The 18,692-nt window shown below is 43.8% G+C and overlaps 1 protein-coding gene across 1 annotated transcript; it reads right to left on the bottom strand.

The window, feature by feature from the left end:
- Positions 1-9,708: 9,708 nt before the first annotated feature.
- Positions 9,709-13,378, bottom strand: LOC147614201 (uncharacterized). The gene is made up of 8 exons (XM_086780489.1): positions 13,298-13,378; positions 12,181-12,257; positions 11,902-12,070; positions 11,495-11,806; positions 11,313-11,424; positions 10,992-11,183; positions 10,714-10,904; positions 9,709-9,846 (listed from the first exon to the last, which is right to left on the bottom strand). The coding sequence occupies exons 1-8, from the start codon at positions 13,376-13,378 to the stop codon at positions 9,709-9,711; spliced, it is 1,272 nt and encodes a 423-aa protein (XP_086636615.1).
- Positions 13,379-18,692: the final 5,314 nt, after the last annotated feature.

Below are 18,692 nucleotides of genomic sequence, written 5' to 3'. Positions count from 1 at the left end.
TGGTGGACATGTATGCTAAATGTGGCTTACTTGCAGAAGCACAGAAAGTGTTTGACAAGTTGGCAACCAGAGGTGTCGTTTCGTGGAATGCAGTGATAGCAGGGTGTGCTGAACATGAGCATGGAGAAACAATGTTTGACTGTTTGGTACAGATGCAATCTGAGGGTCTATCCCCAGATGCTGTTACATTTGTCTTGATCTTGAAAGGTGGTGGTAACATTGGAGCCATAGACGGGGGCCGAGAAGTACATGCCCATATCACTAAGAAGGGACTTGAAGGGGATGCATTGGTCAGCAGCACATTGGTTGGTATGTATGCTGAGTGTGGCTCACTTGGAGAGTCACAGTCGGTGTTTGACAAGCTGGCTTATCGAGATGTAGTCTCATGGACTGCACTAATAACAGGATATGCTGAGCTTGGGCTTGGTGAGGAAGTGTTGACATGTTTGGAACAGATGAAACTAGAAAGCATGTCTCCGGATGCCATTACATTGGTGTATGTCTTGAAAGCTTGTGGCAACACGGGGGCAATAGGTATGGGCCAAGAAATACATGCTGATATTGTAAGAAGAGGATTAGAAGGAGAGCCATATCTTTGCAGCAATTTGGTAGATATGTATGTAAAGTGTGGTTTAATCACAGAAGTGCGTGAGAGTTTTGATAAATCGTCAGTTCAAGATGCAGTGTCTTGGACTGCACTTATTGCTGGGTATGCTGAAGAAGGGCTTGGGGAGGAAGCACTTAACTGTTTGGAACAGATGCAACTAGAGGGTGTGCCTGTTAGTTCTGTCACAATGCTTTGCAGCTTGAAAGCCTGTGGGAGCTTAGTTGCTATTCACAAGGGCCGGGAAATGCACATTGAGGTTGCGAAGAAGGGGCTTGATCTGGTTCCTGTTGTAGGGAACGGTTTGGTGGACATGTATGCTCAATGTGGCTCGCTTGTCGAAGCACAGTTAATGTTTGATGAGCTGCCAGTTCAAGATGTAGTCTCATGGAACATTCTAATAACAGCATATGCCGATTATGGCTTTTGTGAGGAAGCACTGAACCATTTAAAAGAAATGCAAGTGCAGGATGTAACACCTAATGCTGTCACATATGTTTGCAGCTTAAAAGCTTGTGGCGATATAGGAGAGAAAGACAGGGGCCAAGAATTGCATATGGAGATTGTCAAGAAGGGTTTTGAAAGGGATTCTGTCGTCAGCAGCATCTTGGTGGATATGTATGCCAAATGTGGTCTTCTTTTAGAATCAAGGGAAGTGTTTGATGAGCTTCTAGTTCAAGATGTAGTCTTATGGACTGCACTTATTGCAGGATATGCTGAGCATGGGCATGGTGAGGAAGCACTTAGATGCTCAGAACAGATGCGCTTAGAAGAGTTCTCTCCAAATGCTATCACCTTTGTGTGTGTCTTGAAATCTTGTGGCATCACAAGAGACATAGATAGGGGCCGAGAAATACATGCTGAGATTACCAAGAAGGGGTTTGAATTGGATAATATTCTTGGCAACTCTTTGGTTGATATGTATGCAAAGTGTGGCTCGTTTGTGGAAGTTCAAGATGTATTTGACCAGCTGTTCATTCGAGATGTTATCTCATGGACTGCAGTGATTGCAGGCTATGCTGAGCACGGCAATGGTGTAGAAGCCCTCGACTGTTTCAACCAGATGCAGCAGGAAGGCATGTCTCCGAATGCTGTCACGTTTTCTTGCACCTTAAAAGTTTGTGGCAGCATAGGAGATCTATATCAGGGCCAAGAAATACATGCTGCAATCATTGAACGAGGATATGAAAAAGATCTTGTAGTTGGCAACAGTTTGGTACTCATGTATGCTAAATGTGGCCTACTCGCTGAAGCAAGGGAAGTATTTGACAACCTGCCAGTTCGAGATGTAGTCGCTTGGAATGTACTTATTGCAGGCTATGCTGACCATGGACTCACCGACATAGCATTGAACTGTTTCGAGTGGATGCAACTGGAGGGTATGCCTGCAGATATAGTTTTGTGGAACACTTTGATCCTTGTCTTTGCTGAGTATGGAGAAAGCGAGAATGCCTTTGTAAGTTATATGCAAATGCAGCAGCAAGGTTTACTGCCAGATAGCATGATCTTCATGAGCGTCCTGAAAGCATGTGGCACTGCAGCAGCCCTGGAAGCTGGGAAAAGACTTCATGCCCAAATTTCGGTGGCCACTGGACTTGAAGCTTCTCAAGAGTTTTTAGCGACTGCTCTCATTGATATGTATGGGAAATGTGGAAGCGCAGCTGATGCTCAACGGGTTTTTGACGCAATGCCTTTGAGGGTCCTCGTGACTTGGAATGCGTTAATAACAAGTTATGCTCGCCAAGGAGAAATTGAACTTGTTCTTTACCTGTTTGAGAAGATGAGACAGGAGGGTGTAGAATCAGATGAAGTTACCTTGCTTGGTGTTCTCACTGTTTGCAGTCATGGGGGTCTAGTTGAGAAGGGCCAGAACTATTTTAAGGCTATGAATAAAGATTTTGGTCTCAGTCCAACTGTTAAGCACCACACTTGCATAATTGATCTGCTTGGCCGTGCAGGCCAACTAGAAGAGGCTTTGGCAATGGTGAAGAAGATGCCTTTCCCACCTGATCTTTTGGCATGGAATAGTGTGTTGGGTGCTTGTCAGAAGTGGGATGATGTACAACTTGGCAGACAGGCCTTCAACTTCACAGAAGGTTTGGATGAAAAAGACGCTGCAACATTTGTCTTGATGTCTAACATATTTGCAGGGCACACATGAGAGAAGGTGAATAAGCTGTTGCCAGTAAGCGTGGACATTTGAGTTCACGAACAGTGAGAAAGAGGTCAATGCAAGTCATGATAGAGTGTGAATGGGGACTATTTACAAATGAATATATGCACAGTATATACCCTTTTGCTCTACAAGTAGGCGCAAGCCTAAGTTATATAAAAATGATAGAGTGTGAATGGGGACTATTTACAAATGAATATATGCACAGTATATACCCTTTTGTTCTACAAGTAGGTGCAAGGCATTTGAGGCCACTGGCTGTCATAAACGAAGGTTTACATGGGCTGCTGAACGAATGGAAGTCTTTGTTCTGAGATTAAAATGAGCACTGCTGACCACGGAAGGATTGGCGGTGTTTGGGGACTGCTGCTGACTTGCAATGCAGGGGTAGATGCTGAAGAGCTCAGATCTGCTGCTGATTGCCAGGAATTTTTTGGGTTTCTCACTTGGTAGTAGCTGTGGGCAGGATGGTCTGCATGTGGAACTGGTGGGCCTGGCCACCCCCATTCCCTGCCCTTTAATCGGCATTGCAGCCTCCACCCCCTACCTTTTTTCCTCCGTTCCTGTGTCTTCCTGCTTAGCTGGCCCAGCCTCTTCCCACAGGATAGATTTTAAAGGCTTGCAGAGCATTCAGATGATACCCTAAAACTGTGGCAGAGATCTATAGGGCGTGCACACAGTAGTTAGAGGGGTTTTTGGACAACAGACGTGGAGTTTTGGTGGGCAGCAGATGTGTCGAAGAAGGACCAGGGCGGGCGAGCAGAGAAACGGTCAAAGCAGCATGCGGGTACAGACAACAGCATGCTGTGCGCAGATTGTGCAGGCAGCCAGGAGGACAGAAAGCGGTAGTTTTTTTTTTTTTCGTGAAAACCGGAAAATATATTAAAAAAGGGTGAAATTACAGCGCCCCATGAGGAAGGTTCATGGGGGACCCTGAAGACAGCTAAACAAATGCTTTAGCTACAAAACCAAAAGCACTTTGATCTGAACAAACAGAGACAGATGGCAGAAAATCCAGTGACCTGAACACGACTGAAAAGGTGTAATGTACCCCTCCAAAAAACCTGTATACGATGCAATGAACATGACTGAAAAGGTGTATTGTACCCCTCCAAAAGCCTCAGTGGACTAAACGCATAATGAAGCCTTTTGTGGCATTCCTTCTCCAAGCCTTGACACATGCTTTCCCTAATTTTGGAGAAAGAAGAACTCAGCACTTTCCTCCACTTCCTCCACGGAAGGACCTGCCAGCGACGACCAGCTTCCGAACGTTCGTCACTTGGTTGAATTTGCTTGGCCAACTTGAGAATACTGTCAAGAAAAAGAAAGAAATTGTGATTAGTTTTTATTTCATAGAGGGCTTCATTCCTTTGTTTCCAGACATGCCAAAACAGGAGATATCTGACAGACTGCCAAGTTAAGGGGTCAAGCTGCCGACATTCCCCTAAAAGCACTTCTTTCCAGATGAGCGGGAAGTTTCTAATCTTCCCAAAGGCATCATTAAGCACTCTCAGGAACTGTTTAGTGTCTGGGCAGGAGTAAAAGAGATGAGGGGCAGTCTCCAGATTTGCATTGCACCGAGGGCATATACCATTCCCGTGACCCAACTTCCGAGCCCTTTCTTGCGTCCAGATTGCTTTGTGGACCACCAGCCAAGCCAGAATTGCATGCTTCCTTTTTTGGGCAAAGGCACAAATTATTTTAAAGCGAAATGACCATTGATGCTTATTCCAGTTTAAAGACCACCTTTTGTTGAGTTTGAGATCCAAGTTGACTGCACTATGTGGGTTTGGAAGCTTGGCAAGGTTCGTTGAATAACCCCATCTAAGAGCTTTAGAAAACTCTTTGTAATCACATTTACTCTCATGAGGAATGGCAACCTTCAATTCATTACATCTTTGCACAATAAGCTCAACACCACCCCGCTGTAAAGAGAACTTGTTACTTATTTGAACACTGTTTAGCATACCAGATGAGTCGCATAGATCTGCCTACACCTTCACCCCTGCTTTGAAACAAGAAAGGCCAAGTTGTAAGTGAACATTGGAAATAGGCTTAACCAGATGCCCAAACCAAACTGAATCAGTTGCATACGCATACCGGTCCCTCTTGGTATACATTTGGAGGGAAAAGAGATTCTTGAAGCCCATCCATGACTCCCACATTCTGCAAACAGAGCTTGCTGCCAGTAGGAGAAAGGTGGGCCTTAGAGAAAAGAGCCTCGTTGAGAGAGAATCCTTTCCAAGCCTTTTTGTTTTTTAAACAAAATTTGTCCACATTTCTTTTGAGCAGGTCTGCTCATACATCCTTGGAGAAGATGGTCCTTTGAATCCATTTTGCTACAAGTTTTTCAACCGGCATTCCGATGTTGATGATGCCCAACCCCCTGTTCTTTATTCATACAGCATACATGAAAGGCAACCTTGCTGATCTTCTTTCTGGCTAAGGAACCTCCCCATAGGAAGTTCCCCATGATTGAGTTCAAGGAGTTCAATTGGGTTTTGGAGGGTCTCCAGCAGGCAAGAAAATAGACCACAGAAGGAATAATTAAGTGGTTAAGTACAAAAGCTCGAGAAGCAACCCCCGTATTTATATGACTCCATTTCATAACCTGGCTTTTGAGCTTCTGCATAACGAAATCCCATCTCTGTTTGACAGATATATTAAATCCTTTGGGTATGCCCAGCAGCCTGAAAACTACCCCTTCCGGAATAGCCTTACAACCTGCGGCCAATATTGCGGGAGGAGGCACCCCTTCAAAGACTTTGAAACTGGTCTTGGCATGATTGATTTGAGAACCACTGGCTAAACAGAAAGTATCTAGGCAAGCCATGAAGTGGGCTGCAGTCTGAACCTCATTACAGAGCAGGGCATTGGTGTCATCAGCGAAAAGTTGCAGACATACGGGATCAGCTCTGTTAGGGACAGAGATGCCCTTGATATTGTTGTTGGATAATTCCTCATTCACCAACCACCCCAGGGCATCAGCAACAATGGCAAAAAGCAGGGGAGATAAAGGGCACCCTTGTCTTATGGATTTCTTCAGAGGAAAGGTATCAGTAAGGGACCCGTTAACGGCAACCCTTGAGGAAGCATTTCCCAAGAGGGTTTGAACATATTTGATGAATTTTGTGTTAAGGCCAATGTCCTGCAAAGATTGGAAGAGGAAGGACTAATCAATTCTGTCATAGGCTTTATCAAAGTCTATTTTCAGAAAGATGTAGTTTTGCCGAGAGCATTCAGCATGTTCCATGCCCTCCCATAGACTTATGATAGCATCAAGGATATATCTCCCCTTAATAAAACCTTTTTGCTCTTTCAGGATCCACTCATCCATATAGGGGTTGATTCTCCTTGTCAGGATATGAGCAAAGACTTTGTAGAGAGAAGAGAGACATGTTATGGGCCTCCAGTTTCCCAAGTCATCCTTATCATCTTTTTTGTGAATTAGCTTAATAACCCCCACATTGGACTTATCAGCAAGGCCACCCTTCCTCATGGCTTCTTTCCAGATGTTTAAGATATGTGGGGTGAGCTCATCTTTGAAGGCTTGAAAGAATTCATTTGGGATCCCATCTTCCCTAGGGGACTTCCCCTTTTTAAGGTGAGTGATAGCATCTTTCACCTCCTTCTCAGAGAAGGGGGCATCTAGTTTCATAGCCAATGACGGATTGACCATTTTTTTCCTAGTGAGAGCGATTTTGGCTCTAGCTGCAGTAATTTCCGGAGTGGGAGGAGAGACGGTGGAGAACAAGTTAAGAAAATGGTTCTTGATGACTTCAAGGTTTTCCTCTTCAGAAGCAGCAACCTGGCCATTAGGTTTCTTAACCAAGGGAATAAGATCCCTAGCTTTTTTCCTTTCGAGTAACGAAAACATCTTAGGGTGGGGGGTGTCAATTTTTCTAGCCCATGCCTCTCTGTACCACAGCATAGTAGTCTTGGCTGCAAGCAATTCCTCGAGTCTAAGTTGGTTCCTTAGGTCAATTAGAGAATGATCAGTTAACCCCTTGTTAGAGTGTAAGAGACCTTGAATCTGATTTCTAATCTGGACTCTGAGATTCAGACGGATAGCCGCAGCTTTAAGCTTGTAGTCCCTGCAGATAGTATGCACCCTATTGACCATAAAAGCCCAACCCTTAGAGGGGGACACAAAATGACTGAAGGCATCTGAGATGAACCCTTTTATCTCTTGCTGCACACACAGAAGTGGGAAAAGAGATGGGTCCAGGTGAGGCCAGCCAGCCCTTCCTTTAGCCTGACCTACCGAGAGATTGCAGATCAAGGGAAAATGGTCAGAGATGTTGAGAGAAGTATCCGTAAGACACTTGACTTTTATGAACATGTCCACCAGGCAACTAGAGGCATAAAGTCTGTCAAGTCTAGCAGCCCTGTGATAGTGACCTTTTTGAAGATTAGACAGGTGAACCCTGTTTTAGAGGAGAGGTCTGAAAGGGCCTTACAAACCTTTAGAAGTTCCCATTTATCCTTCTCATGGCCACTTACAGTTCTTCCCAGAAATCTACTTCTATCACCTTGACACTCAACCATGTTAAAGTCGCCCACCAACAAAATAGGACCCACAATCTGATTAATAGACTGCCATGTTGCAGCCCTCATGTTGGCCAAACAAGAAGCGTAAATTGAAATAACTGTGAAGTTAAAAGGATTCCCCAACCTAACCGCTGTCCAACTGTGCATATCATCAGACCATGCATCCTGAATGGAGTGTTCCAATTTCCTGTGGATGCCAACTGCAAACGCTCCTTTACCTGTAGGATGATTAGTAGAAAACCAAAGAGCATTCTTTGAGATTCTTTGAAGATTAAGATGGAGTTGTGTCCCTCCAACTTTAATCTCTTGCAGATTCAAAAAGTCAAAGTCATAAGGCATGTCTCTAACCCATCTATTGATGGCCATTGCCCTTTCAGGGTTAGTGAGCCCCTTACAATTGAAAGAAAGTAGGTTTATATGGTTCATTTTTTGCTAGCTTTGGAGGGCTTCCAAGAGGACATGGAGGTTCTCAATGCCTCCTGGACTTTTTCCTTTTTCCTCTTCATTTTGGCAAGGGGAGAGAACCCACCCTCCTCGAGATGTTTAGATGGGGAGAGGGACATTCTTTTCATCATTGCTACATCTTCAGCTTCCAACTGAGATTTGAACACATTATCCATGTGTTGAGTTTTATCTATGAAGTCATCATTTGAATCCATTGGGGAGTTCTTGGCTGACTAAGACTCTATCCTTGTGGGCAATCCTTCCAAGAGAAAGTTGTTCTTCCCCGAACAGGGCTGCCTTTGGGGTCTCCTTGGCTTGGATATGATTAACTAGACATCTTGGACATCTGCCAAGAGGGGGGCAAACCTATTGGCAGGAATATGCCAATTTGTTTTGTTATTTTTGAACTTCGACACATGTTTTTTTTTGGGAACCACAAAGGCCTCATCCTTGCCGGGAGCCTTAACAGTATCTGTGGGTTGGTGTAGGTCGGGGCAATCCCTGATCATGTGGCCTTGTTTATTACAATTAAAACAAGCATTGGGCAAATTTTTATAGGTTAAAACCTGTTCATATATGACCTACCCTTCCCTGTGTTTAAGAGGGACTTTATCCTTTAGAGGTTTAGCCGTGTCAACCTCTATGAGCATCTGATGAGCCCATTGAGGGTTAACCACCTGAAAGGGCTTTTGCCCTAGCACTTTACCAACTGAACCACCAATCCTTTTGGCCCAGAGAGAGTACTTAGCCGGCATGTCTGTTAGCTCAACCCATACTGGGATTTTAGTTGGTTTAGGGCCCTTAGGGTCAAAGCTTTCAAACCATCTGAAGAAAGACAGAGGAGTATTCCTAATAATCCATTGCCCACTGTTAATAAGCACTTTCAGGATCCTCAAAATGAAACATGTAATATGCATTAGGTAGATGTTGGACTGAAGCCACTCTTATACCCCTCTGTTCCCAGTTATTCTTGATCCAGTACTTCAGGGCGTCACAACAGGGGGTCTAGCCCCATGACAAAGGCCGATAAGCGAGTGAGAGGACAGGTGATCCTGCGATGCAGTCAGTTCATCATCATCACAGATGACGCCACCTTCATCATCAACATCACAATCCCCGACCCTTTCTTCAAAGGCCGGGTTTTGAGAGAGATTAACCATGGGGTTAACATCAAACCTGAGGGGGGCAGAAGAAGGAACATGACCTGAAATAGCACGACCAACTTTCGGATGATGAACAGCCTCCGCGAAGGAAATAGGTTGACCAAGGGACACCGGACCGGGTTGAGGAGAGCTGCCTTGATGAGTCCCCTGAGCAGGACCATCTTCAACTTCACGCAAACCCACACGGCCTTTCTGTTGACGAAGCAGAGGAGAGGGCAAATGACCAGTTTTTGATGAGGACTGGAGAACTCCATGAGGCCCCGTAGGAGCTTGATGCAGAACCAAAGATGAGGGGCTTGCTCCATCTCTGATGGCAAGGGGTGCATGGCTAGAGCCGAAAAGGACGATGTCTTGAAGCGACATCTTAGGGTATCACGGGGGAGGGCCTTACCAGGCGGTGAGCCTCAGCAAGCAGAGCAAGGAGGGGGAGACGAAGAGGGGAAAGGGCGGGCGGTGCATGCAGACCAGCAGTCATGCATGGGCGACACCTGGGCATGCAGTGTCTCTGTTTTTCTCTCTCTCTCTTTTCCAGCCAACAATGAAAGATCAAAGCGGTAGTTTTTTCTAGAGGCATGTGTGCTTTTTTTAAAAAAAAAAGGCAGCTCACTTATAAGGTTTATTGAAGGGGGCCCTATTCTTTAAAAATAGAAAAAGTACTCTGTTTTTTAAACAAAAAAAAGCTAAGGGTATCCTATTTAATAGACCTATTTTTATGCATAAACTAGGCGCCTTTTCACATGGACTGGCTTCCTTGCTTTAGATGCTGGCTGCCCTTACTGCCTGCTGTCTGGCATTGGCCAAGGCTGCTCATGAGGAGGCCGACCGATGGGTTGGTCAAGGCCATAAGGGCTGGCCGCCCTAGCCCCTAGTGCTTCTAGGCCTGGTTGCCTTGTTGCCCAAGCCATCCAAGCCTAGTCAACAACATGCCCAGCCAGTGATTGTTGGGCTTGGCCATGGCCTCCTTGGTCCCTAACTACCCCCTTTGTAGGCAAGGGATTTAGAACCTTTTTGGGCCCACAGGGCTGCCCCTTCTACCTACATGCCCACATACCCTAAACCAGTTATGCTACAATCTAAACCTACGATTGGTGTCCCAGGTAGAGCTCGATTCACCTCTACATCATTCCAGAGGGTGACTCACAGTCCATGTTCAGGACTTGCACACCTAACCAAGACCATGTACTGGACTTGTACACCTGACCTTGGATGCTTAGAGTGGAACCCTGGTTGACTCATCTCGGACTGGGGTCATAAGGGAGTTTCCACTCTAGGTCTTGCACCTGCTTGTACAAATACGTCCACTTGGCATCCAAGTGTGGGATGCATGTGACTCCTCTGCTTAACTTGACGGAAGCTGCAAAGCCTAAAAATAGTCTGTTAATAATGCCGGATAATCTTCAAAGAAGGTCTTGTCAAGCCACACCGCTTCGTGTGTCCCTCACTCTTGAAACTTTGTGAGGAACTGTCTTTCTTTTTAGCCAAAGCCGTGCTTGAAACGATGTAAAAGGAGCTATTTTGGAACCATAACTTCAGCTTCATCCACTATGTTTGGTTCCTATTCATCGTGGACATTGGAGAGAGGAGGTCCAATATATGGCTTCAACCAATTGACATGGAACACATCGTGCATGGTCCAACTAGGAGGTAGCTTCAGCTTCATGGAAACCTCATTAATCTTCTTTAGAATGGGAAAGGGTGGGTCCAAAGCTCCGAAACGACCACTTTGGGCATCGCTTGCCCACATGTTTGAACCTTTGCTTCATTATTACGAGATATACCCAATCTCCCTCTAAAAAGATCACATCTCTTCTGTCCTTGTTAGCCTGTCGAGTGTAGGCCTCTTGTGCTTTAGCCGATTTGTCTTTCGTAGACTCCAAGATCTCTTGGTATGACTCTATCAATCTGTTAGCTTCAGGCAGCACTGAGGATGATGTTGTGGTCAACAAAGATTGGAACGGTCTTCCAAATGCTGCCTCGTATGGAGTCCTGCCAATAGCTGAAGAAAAAGAATCATTCAACACAGCTTGAACTAAATGCAAATATTGTTTTCACTTACGTTGTTGGTTGTGAACATAACATTTCAGCACGTCAAACACCAATTGATTGTAAATCTCCGTTTGGCGGTCTGTTTGTGGGTGGAATGCACTTGAAAAATTCAACTCAGTTCCAAAGTTATCAAATAATGCCCTCCAGAAATGACTAGTAAACCTGGCATCTCGATCTGACACAATGGTCCTAGGTATGCCACCTATGGGGTACCAATGTCGAATAAACAACCTAGCAACATTATTAGCAGTCACATTAGCCCTAGAAGGAATAAGCATAACAAATTTGCTAAAATGATAAATAATTATCAAACATTGCGTATTACGCTTACCCAGACTGGGAGGAAGGTTCCTCACAAAATCCATCAAAATGTCTTGAAAAGGTCCTTCGGGAATGGGTAACTGCTGTAACGACCCTATCTTCCTCCCATGAGGAGCTTTCACCTTTTAACAAACCAGACATTATTGCACATGAGTAAACATGTCTCGGCTCATTCTTGGCCAATAAAACTACCGCTCTAATTGAGTTCATGCCCGTATGACCACCAGTGATGACATCATGGGCATCGTGGAGAAGAGTTGCTTGGAATTGTTTCAACACACAAAGTCGACCTTTATAGAAAAGCCAACCATTGCGTATCAAGAAATGGCATGATCCTATGGTGTCCAATGCCATGGAATCCGCGTACTTGTGCTTCATGTCCTCTAGTTGTGTACTAGAAAATTCCATTTGAGTGGACTGGATGTGGGACACGGCTCCTTTCTTGCTCAAGGCGTTGGCTTCTGGGTTGGCCTTTCTCGGAAGATACTTGATCATTCCACCAAACTATTGGAAAATCCAGCTCCAACAGTGTTGACGGTCATCCAATTTGCGCTTGGCATCGTCCGAAGACAACACAAAGCATGGTGATCTGTGCGAACCTTAAAGTTGCGCCCATAAAGAAAATGTTTCCAATGCTTCAGGGCTTGTATCACCGCCGTGAGGAGTTCCTGGTCATAAATCGAGTAGTTCTCTGCAGGGATCAACTTTTGAGGACACAAATTATTGGATGCCCATTCTATTGCAAGAAGCGATGTTACTCGCCGGTCACTTAAAATGGGTCATCCTAGGAGGCTAACGCTAAACAAGGAGCCTCAGATAATGCAACCTTGAGGTCCTTGAAAGCTTGCAAACCCCAAGGGGTCATCTTGATCTTTTACCTTCGAGACTTGATGCCTTTAAGCAGATAAGTCAGAGCCGAGATGTTGGAAAACTTGTCGACGTGGATGGAACATGCCTGGCAAATATCCACAAACGACTTAATGTCAGATGCTGTTTCCAGAATCTCCTAGTTAAGGATCTCCGCCACCTTTACAAGGTCTAGTCAGATGTCTACGGCATTGATTATATATTTGAGGTAGTGAACCTCGTATAAATAAAACTTTGATTTTTTCTCATACATAAAGCTTGTGGCTTTCCAGCAATTTAATCACTTGTTTGACATCAGTGTCATGCTACTCTTCAGTATAGCTAAAAAAATCAATATTATGCCATCCAAAAAGATGAAGTTTTCTATCAATTCTCTAAAAACCCGCATCATCATGCAGTTAAAGGTAGTTGGGGCGTTTGTTAATCCAGAAGGCATGACCATGAACTCGGGTGGCCTCGTTGAGTTCGGAATGCGATTTTAGGGATGTTCTTGTCCACAATTCTTACTTGATGGTAGCTATTTTTGAGGCCAATTTTTGAAAACACCCTTGAATTATTTAGCTTCTTTAAGACGTAATCAATCCGAGTCATAGGGAACTTTCTCTTTATCGTCAGCTTGTTGAGCGTGTGATGATTTACACAAAGCCGCAAGGATCCATCCTTCTTTTTCACAAAGAGGATCGGGCCTGTGAATGGAGACACACTCTAAAACGTATGAAACCAGATTGCAACAATTCCTGGAGTTGACGGTCCAACTCCATGTCCATGGCTTTGCTTAGGCAGTATGGAAACTTACTGGGGGGTTCAGACCCAGGGAGAGGAGCTCAATTTTATCGGCCTTCGATCTAGATGGGGGAAGTTTGGGAGGTGAATTGTCCCGAACAAAGAGATAATGCACAGTAATGCCGTGTTAACTCCTCAAAGGAGATAGCCGAAGCATGGATCTGGGAAGGGTTCTGGGAAGGGATCTCGGTGATGACTAGCGGAGGAGGGGGGGATAAGTGTCAAGGCTTCTTAAAGGCATATCCGTTTCTCCAAGGCATGTATAGAAGTTGTACATGCCTGCATCTAGTCCCCTTGTTGTGCTATGATGTGCATAAATTCCTCGAACATGGTGTTCATGTTGACCTGGCTTCTGGAAACAGTCACTATCGAGGAAACCATTTTTGCGGGGATGTAGTGTTCTCTCTCATCATCGGAATTCGCCATAGTTGGAGTGGTGAGGATTTTCTCGGGCCGCAACAATACCATCCAATATGAGTGTGGGAGGTGTTCCCGGTCACTTATGGAGGCTAGAAACCAACCGTCCTTTGAGGGACAAGAGTCACACGAGAATGAGTGCAACCGGTGTCTGAAAACCAACCACACAAGTAAATTTTTTCTTCTTCTTTCTCTTGCTAAATCTCTTTACCAAAAGGCAAGCTCTGATACCACTGTAACATGCGAAAGTTAGAGGCAGGATTATACTGTTGAAAATGTGGTGCCTTTATGCACAAGGAGTATGTATCAAGGGGGGGTGTGAAGGTGTGTGAACAGCCTCTAGTAGAGAGGAGATATTTGAGATATTGCTTGGATGAGGTTGCATCAATAGAGTCCACATGATATGTAACCATTTGGCTATATTAAGAGCCTTAGTAATGAGAAGAGTGCATTCTACCCTATCCAAGTCGTGATCATCTTGCTTTACACTAATCATCCATCATCCCTGTCATTAGCAACATTTCCACACTCTAATCTATGGCTTTCTTCACATTTCACCCCCCATAGCTCTTCTTTCCATGCCCAAACCCTAGTTTCAAGTTGGTATCAGAGCACTTATAATCCTTGAATCCCCTTCATCATTTCCCAAAAATCATTCACTTGAGGTCTCACACTAATCTCCTCTTTAATCTAGCCTTAATCTCCATCTTATCCCTTTCAAGCTCTCATGGCAACCTGACTACCCACTGGTTTTTCTATCAGTTGTCCCTCCACAAGGCATCTATCTTCAAACCCTCTTAGAGGGAGCTAGCAGACCTCATGTGGCGACTCCACAACTCGGAGCAATTAGACGATGGATGCTTGTAGTTGACGGCAGTAGCAAAGAAGTCAAAACTGCTTACGATTTGGGGGAAATATTCATCGTGGCCAGCACGACGACTCTCACGACCATTCCACTGAGGGGAGGCTATGCCTAGGGGTCCTCAAGAAGCTCACCAGAGGGATTCTCAAACAAGGCAAGGAGCTGTCCACACTGGCTGAAAGAGCAGAGGGTACCCTAGCTGCCATAGCCAAAAGCTTGAGGTATTGTGAAAAAACTTAATTAAAATCTTAATCACAGTACTTCAGGTTTAATATAGGCACAAGTACAAGTGATCTTTTGAGCTATTCTGAGTTGCTTGGTGGAAGGCTTGCTTAAATACCCTCTTGCACCCATGAACTCATGAACTCATGAGAAATCATGTCCAAGGTTACTCTTGCACCCATGAACTTATGAGAAATCATGTCCAAGGTTACCTTGAAATGCCTAGATCTCACTAGTGAATCCCTTCATTGATGTGTGTGTGCATTCCATCATTGATGTACATGAGTTGAGGAATTCTGAAAATCATTAATGAATGTGGCATGTATGTAAGCATGCCCCATGCTAAGGCAAAGTGGTCATAAGTCTTCTTGAGTCAATCATTGTAAAGGGTAGACACTGCCAAGTACCACTGCATAGACGGGGACTTTGGTAAGATCCCATACTCATCATGGCACACAATGAAATCATCAAGTTTAGTGGTATTGGATTCCACACATGGTAGTCAAAGATCATGTATGCACTCATGAAGAAAAATCTATGGGGAATAATTCAAGGGAGGGGCACTCAAGCAAGCCTAGGAACTGCGTGGAATGGGAAGAATGAGAGGGCCTTGGGACTTATAGCACTTGCATTGGATGATGAGGTCATTCATCATAGCACTGGGATTAAGAAGGCCAAGGATGCATGGGAAGAGTTAAACAAGTTGTTTGGTTCACAGGCAAAACACTCTCAAGTTCATTTACTCATGTAATTGTATCAACTCAACCTAGGTACTAGCCATGATCTAACAAGTCACATCAACAAGTATAAAAGCATTAAGCAGCAGCTTGCCACCATTGGTAAGACACTTGATGATGACGAAACTATGGCTATTTTGCTTGCTAGCTGTGAAAGGAAAGAAGAGTATGCCAACATAGTTGAAATCTTGTCTAACAACTCTACTCTAACCTTGAATGATGTACAAGCCTCATTGCTTGAACATGAGCAAAAGATGAAAAACAAATATGAAAATGGAGCGTCCTCATCAAAGGACTTGGCACTTTATGTTGCTAAAAGGGAATTCAAGCCTAGATGCAATCATTGTGGCAAGTTAGGCCACACATTCAACACATTCAAATTCAAAGATAAACCAAAGCTTGAATGTATGGTGTGTGGGAAACTTGGACACACAGAAAGCAACAGCTGGTCAAAGAATCAACCTTAACAAGCGAATGTGATGGAGGCCTCCTTTCCAAAGGAGGATAGGGAAGCACTTTTTTGAAGCTATGTAGTTTTCACCTACCCCTTGTATCTTTTTGTATTGTTTCTACCCGCTGGCACCGATGATGTAGCCATGGTAGAATGATGTAAAGGCCAAGATGCCTAGCTTATGTGTAAGGCCAAGATGCCTAGTTGTATGTTAGGTCAAGATACCTATGATGTGTACCTCACACCTAGATGTGTCCTAGATGGCACCAAGGGGGGTGTTGAAAATGTGGTGCCTAGATGCACAAGGAGTATGTATCAAGGGGGGGTGTATGAAGGTGTGTGAACAGCCTCTAGTAGAGAGGAGATATTTGAGATATTACTTGGATGAGGTGGCATCAATGGAGTCCACATGATATGTAACCATTTGGCTATATTAAGAGCCTCAAGTAATGAGAAGAGTGTGCATTCTACCCTATCCAAGTCGTGATCATCTTGCTTTACACTAATCATCCATCATCCTTGTCATTAGCAACATTTCCACACTCTAATCTATGGCTTTCTTCACATTTCACCCACCATAGCTCTTCTTTCCATGCCCAAACCCTAGTTTCAAGTTATACTTTGGATAACGAATATTTAGCACCTTGGTTCCTATTCCTATTGATTTACACAATGTAGCGGAAGTAAGAGTGCAAGAGAGAGGGGGGGGGGAGAGAGAGAGAGAGAGAGAGAGAGAGAAGAGAATCACAGTAAAGACAGAGTACACCCATTGGGACCTAAATACCCTTTGTGGGCCCACTAAGGATGGTGTATTTGCTTTATTGAATGATGATAAAAAGACTCAAATTTGTAGATCTTCTCTTGGCTATAAACCTTTAGCCTGTAGATGATTTGGTTCTTGACCTTTAATCTTTACCTTTGTGTTATGCTCCCCTTGGCTGTCCTGGACTTTGGAACACTTCAACACTTTGTGAATTATGATGAATCTTGACTAAGCCATGCTTTAATTTTCTTATATGCTGGTCGGTGGTTCCTAAAAGGCTATCGGTTTGTTGATTTAACCCAAGGGCCTTATGGCTGACCTAGCCCCTAACCCTTCTAGGCCTGGCTGCCTTGTTTCCATGCTGGGACGACATCATGCTTAGCCATATGATGTCTGTTGGGCTTGGCCATGGGCCTCCTTGGCCCCTAGGGTGGCCCACAAGGGCTACCCCCTTTGTAGGCAAGAGACTTAAACCCTTTTTTCGGTGGCCCATAGGGTTGCTCGTTCTACCTACATGCACACATGCCCTAAACTAGGTGTGCTCTAATCTAAATCTATGACTAGTGTCCCAGGTAGAGCCTGGTTCACCTCTACATCATTCTAGTGGGTGACTCACAGTATGGAATGGCACTATTCCATGTATGGGACTTGCACACCTGACCAAGACCATGTATGGGACTTGTACACTTGACCTTGGACACTTAGAGTGGAAATTTGGCTAACTCGTCGGACTGGGGCTCACAAGAGATCAGTTTCCACTCCAGGTCTTGCATCTGCTTGTATCGATATGTTACACGTGGCATACAAGTGCGGGATGCACGTGACACTTGCACCTATAGGACATATTGTTGCATCTCCATTCTTCACTCTAGAGGTTTTTTTGGGGGAGAGGAAGAAGAGAACCCATGAAGTGGTTGATGCATGGATGAGTATGTGGAATGTTTATTTTGAATTCCATCATCTTTAGGACGCTTAAAAGATTAAAATGGTATAGAGCCTTCTGAAAGGAAAAGCCTTGTCATGGTGGAGAGAGCTTTGGAACAAGCCTCCTGCTTGGGCTAGTTTCAAGTAGTTGTTTAGGGACGAGTTCCTCCAGGTGGAGGATGAGTATGACGTGGTATCTAGATTTGCAGAGTTGGATTTGAAGACCATGTCTTTTGACACCTATTTACACAAGTTTAGAGAGTTGGCGATGGCAACACTTATGGATGTAATCACCTTGCTTGGTTTTTTATGCGGGGATTGTCCTTAGATCATATGCATCAGGTGAGGAACAACAATTGCAAAACACTTGAGGATGCTATCCGTATTGCAAAGATTTATGAAGAGACAATTGTTGCAAGAGTAAGAATAATGTTCCTCAGAAGCAGAAAAGCTTAGGCAACTCTGAACCAGATTCCAAACATAAACAAAAGTTTAGGTTTGTGAAGGCTTCCACAACTCAAAAACAGACCTAGATATGTTAGAGTAAATATTATATGTAGTCTTTATATTCCATATAACTTATGATCCATTTACCATCATCATCTTGCTACTTGACTAGATAAATTTTAGAAATGTTTCATTGATTTGTTATTGATTATTTAGAGCACTCCTTGTTTTGGGTCTCACCAATTGATAAATATATGCAATACAACTAACCAAAATTTTAGGTCATATATTATATTGTAGTCTTTATACTCTATATAGCTTAGAATCTATTTACCATTGTCTTGCTACTTGACTAGATAAATTTTAGATTATAGATGCATTAGAGTAAATATTAAATTATAGTTTATATATAACTTACAATCCATTTACCATCATATCTTGCTACTTGACTACATAATTTTTTTAAAATTTTCTTATAGTAGGAAATTGATAAACTTTAAGCTCTTATAATTGTAGATAGATGCTTTTACTACTGTCCTTGTGATTAACTTTTGGTTATATCCAAGTTGTATAGCATAAACCATTTCTTGCATATCTGGCAATTTTGGTTGTAGATAGATACTTTTACTACTTTCCTTGTGATTATCTTTTGGTTATATCCAAGTTGTATAGCATAAACCATTTCTTGCATATTTGGTGATTGGATTCTTCCTTAGATCACTATTTGTTGTGTGCATGATTGTTGTTGAAGGAGCCCCCCTTAGAACATATGAGAGCATTCTTTGTTGACATGTTTACAGGGTTATTGCTTCTTGAACCTTGATTCGACCTAGTAACAAGTGGACTCTAAAATTTCAATTTTGGGTGCTTCATTGGGTTTATAATGGCCATACTGGTATTAGGGCTATACTCCTTGA

Source organism: Cibotium barometz, chromosome 42 (assembly GCF_041138505.1).
Source record: "Cibotium barometz isolate CiBa-2024 chromosome 42, ASM4113850v1, whole genome shotgun sequence".
In the NCBI taxonomy this organism is placed as follows: Eukaryota; Viridiplantae; Streptophyta; class Polypodiopsida; order Cyatheales; family Cibotiaceae; genus Cibotium; species Cibotium barometz.
This window is presented reverse-complemented; position numbering and strand designations above follow the sequence as displayed.

What these genes read in the sequence shown, in the direction of transcription:
- LOC147614201 (XM_086780489.1), bottom strand. Translation starts at nt 13,378, where the DNA reads ATGGCGAATTCCGATGATGAGAGAGAACACTACATCCCCGCAAAAATG. An exon ending in TGACTGTTTCCAGAAGCCAG is followed by an intron (nt 12,258 to 13,297) that starts GTCAACATGAAC and finishes GATATTTGCCAG; the next exon opens with GCATGTTCCATCCACGTCGA. An exon ending in TTATGTTCACAACCAACAAC is followed by an intron (nt 10,905 to 10,991) that starts GTAAGTGAAAAC and finishes CATACGAGGCAG; the next exon opens with CATTTGGAAGACCGTTCCAA.